The 3,932-nt window shown below is 33.1% G+C and overlaps 1 protein-coding gene across 1 annotated transcript in view; it reads left to right on the top strand.

The window, feature by feature from the left end:
- Positions 1–3,932, top strand: part of LOC107557024 (neurexin-2-like) — a gene marked incomplete at its 3' end in the record, with an annotated part of 379,214 nt that overhangs the window by 190,987 nt on the left and 184,295 nt on the right. Inside the window, exon 17 of the mRNA XM_016240325.1 lies at positions 2,948–3,121. Coding sequence (XP_016095811.1) covers positions 2,948–3,121 — 174 coding nt within the window. The remainder of the gene's footprint in view (positions 1–2,947; positions 3,122–3,932) is intronic.

The raw sequence follows: 3,932 nt of genomic DNA, 5'->3' as shown, positions 1-3,932 counted from the left end.
GAATCATTGGTACAACCCTCCCTTCTCTCCAAGAACTGTACTCATCCAGAGTGAGCAAAAGGGCTGGCAGAATCACTCTGGACCCCTCACATCCAGCACACTCCCTCTTTGAACTGTTGCCATCTGGTCGACGCTACGATTTCAATTTGCACATAATATACCTGTATATACAACTGTCTATTGTTATACACCTGTACATACAATTGTCAATTTGTATATTTTTATTCCTTATTTACTTGTTCTATTTTTCATTTTTAATTTATTTTAATTTTTTATTATCTGTGTTTTTGTTCTGTCACTGTCATTCTGTTACACTGTGGAAGCTTCTGTCACGAAAACAAATTCCTCGTATGTGTAAACATACCTGGCAATAAAGCTCATTCTGATTCTGATTCTGAATGAAATAATAAAATGCGACTTATACGCGACTTGTTTTTTTTTTCTCTAAAAAAACAAAATTTTAAACATGCAGCAAATCTTTTAAAATATTTTGATAAATTACTGAAAAAAAAAAAAATTACTTTTTAAACCGTTTAACTGATTGTATTAATCGGTCAAAATTCTATACGGTCGGTTAAAGGTTAACCGGTTAAAAATGAACATCCCTAATTAAAATGTCTTCTTTTCCCCCCGACACGTTCATAATCACTTTGCCGGTGCTTTGAGGCAATTGCTTTATGCGCGATCTTGAGCACGGAATAGGCTATAGCATCATAGCCTACACCTGCCTATATATTAAAGGATGGTTAATATATTATTATATTAATTAATTTAATATAACGTGCAACTAGTTGACTAGAAAAATCGTTAATCGGGGGCAGGCCTACTTAGCTCAAGGAAGCGCATTTTTTAAATAAAATGCTATAATGACATTACGAAAAGTGTGACAGCTGCAAATCACGTGGTTATTCAATTGCACGAGTTATGCATGTGTAAGGAGTAAATTTTTTTAGTTTTTGTTTCTTTGTTTCTTTTTTTTTATTATTATCATCTTAATTATTAAATACAATAGGCTACAGCATGATAATAATGGATTCCAGGAAAAAATCTGTGGGGGTGCTTTTGTCTTTCTTGGGGGTGCTGAAGCAAGGTTAACCGGTTAAAAATGAACATCCCTAATTAAAATGTCTTCTTTTCCCCCCGACACGTTCATAATCACTTTGCCGGTGCTTTGAGGCAATTGCTTTATGCGCGATCTTGAGCACGGAATAGGCTATAGCATCATAGCCTACACCTGCCTATATATTAAAGGATGGTTAATATATTATTATATTAATTAATTTAATATAACGTGCAACTAGTTGACTAGAAAAATCGTTAATCGGGGGCAGGCCTACTTAGCTCAAGGAAGCGCATTTTTTAAATAAAATGCTATAATGACATTACGAAAAGTGTGACAGCTGCAAATCACGTGGTTATTCAATTGCACGAGTTATGCATGTGTAAGGAGTACATTTTTTTAGTTTTTGTTTCTTTGTTTCTTTTTTTTTATTATTATCATCTTAATTATTAAATACAATAGGCTACAGCATGATAATAATGGGTTAAAATCTGTGGGGGTGCTTTTGTCTTTCTTGGGGGTGCTGAAGCACCCTCCCTAGCGTCGCCCATGGTTCATAGTGAGAAGTGTGACCAATATTAGCAATAATAATGCTACTACTACTAATGCAAAAATTATATTATTTTATAATGTAATATTTGACAAAAAAACTGACAAAACTGTCCAATATAGGAAATAGGAATATAGCATATTGTATAATAATAATAATAATTTATTATTGTTATTGTTGTTGTTGTTATATAGTAAATATATCCAAAAATATTATATTGTTATATTATATCATAATGTAATATATGACAAAAACTGACAAAACTGGGCATATAGGATATAGTAATATTGTATAGTAATTGTACAGTAAAAATATTGTATATTCAGAATATTGCATTGTTGTATTATTTAATTATGTAATAATGACTGGGCAATATAGAATATAGCATATAGTATAGCTTATATTATAAATAATAATAATAATTATTATTATTATATGCCGTTACTACATGCTGATGCCCAGTTTTGTCAACAAGCGTTGACAAATGATTAAAAAAAAAATACTATGTATAAAATAATACATATTAATTATACATCTACATGGTTTTCATTCTGTGGTCCTTAGATCATACCACACTAATCATTTCACACAATAATTTCAAACTCTGCATAGAATTTACACTATGTTTACAAAATTATCTTACTATATTATTTTCAATCCAGGAATTTAGATAGACTGCATTTTTTTTTGGGGGGGGGGGGGGGTATTATACATGGCCTCCTCTGAACAGTGTTGCTTCAGCCTGCTCTTAAGACGCAGGGACACGTTGTACTGTGTTCAAGAGCCAAGTCATTTCAATTCTCCACCTCTCCTTTCCATTCCTAAATCTCTGTCTGAGCAAAATCCCACTCCCAAACACCACAGATGAGCATTGTAACGGAGCCTATAGCGAGAACAGTGTCTATATATCGTACTGGGGTTCCCGTCTCCTTCATCTTCACATATGCTTATCCACATGCTCTCTTCGTCAAAGTTGCTCAAGGGTAACTTTGATGTTACATAATTATATGCCGTTTTGTGACAACCCTGTTTTTCTTTTTGTTCTGCACATCAAAGGTTCACTGGAATTAGCCTTCATCAGCAGGGAATTAGTTGAAAAGAGAACCACACATATTCAGCTCATCATAGAGTACCACAGGATCACACCTTATGAAGCTCCAATCAACATGAAGAACATCATTTAAATGCAACACTATCATCTTTGATTTCTGCCTTATTTTAAAGACAGATATTCAACCCCAGATGGAGAATCAGCTGAATTTGAAGAAGAAATCCACTGAATGAACCTTATTGTGATATGTGTTGATGACGGTGTATATTTTCTGTGTGTCATATAGGAGAGCTGTACATTGGAGGTATTGGGAAGAGCATGTACAACAGTCTGCCCAAGCTCATAGCATCGCGGGATGGCTATCAGGGCTGCCTGGCCTCAGTTGACCTGAATGGCAGGCTTCCTGACTTGATCGCAGATGCTTTGCACCGTGTGGGGCAAGTGGAGCGAGGCTGTGAAGGTTAGTGTACTTCTGCTCTGAGCTTTTCAAGGGACATCACAACAATTTACACAACTCAAAATACACCACTTCCACGTGCAGTTAAAGATGTGCACGTCATTTTGTGTCACTCGTGTATCAATTTTACACTTTCCTGTCAGTCTAGTTTTATTGTGTGATAAAATTATTATTTTTTACATTGTATTATTATTATTATTTGCTATGAATTTCATTTATTTTATATTTAAATAATATATTGGCTTGTAATCAAATAGATACTATGGATTCTTCAACATTAAAATTCTAGCTAATACAGATATGATATTAAAAAATATATTATATTAAATTAAATTAAACAGTTTCTTTATTTATTTGATCAAAGAAAACTGTCTTGGAACACTGCTTGCTGGAAGAACCTCATGAAATATTCTGATTGCTCTTTAGTTGGGTATCATAAACCTTAAAAAATAGAAAAATCATTGAAAAAAATAGAAAATAGATTGTTCTTGTACAAACTATTAGAGACCTTTATTATTGTTTTAGTTGATCAAAATAAAATAGTAAAAAAAATCAGGTTCTGTAAAAAAAAAATAATAATCAGTGTACACTCAGTGTGTGTGAGATCTTTTATTTATCTGTATTAGATGTTAGCCACTATCCTGTGTCATTTTTCATTCACAATCATTTCACTGTATGCAATGCCAAAATATGAATATTCAACAGAATACACCGTTCATTCAGCCATTTTAAACATTGGAATAAAAGCACCAACGCACACAAACAATACTGCTCTTATGAAAATTAGCCATGGTTTTACTTCAAATATCGACGT

Source organism: Sinocyclocheilus grahami, unplaced genomic scaffold (genome assembly GCF_001515645.1).
Source record: "Sinocyclocheilus grahami isolate Dianchi unplaced genomic scaffold, SAMN03320097.WGS_v1.1 scaffold588.1, whole genome shotgun sequence".
Classification (NCBI taxonomy): Eukaryota; Metazoa; Chordata; class Actinopteri; order Cypriniformes; family Cyprinidae; genus Sinocyclocheilus; species Sinocyclocheilus grahami.
The sequence above is the reverse complement of the archived record's forward strand: the minus strand, read 5'-3'. Positions and strand labels throughout refer to the sequence as shown.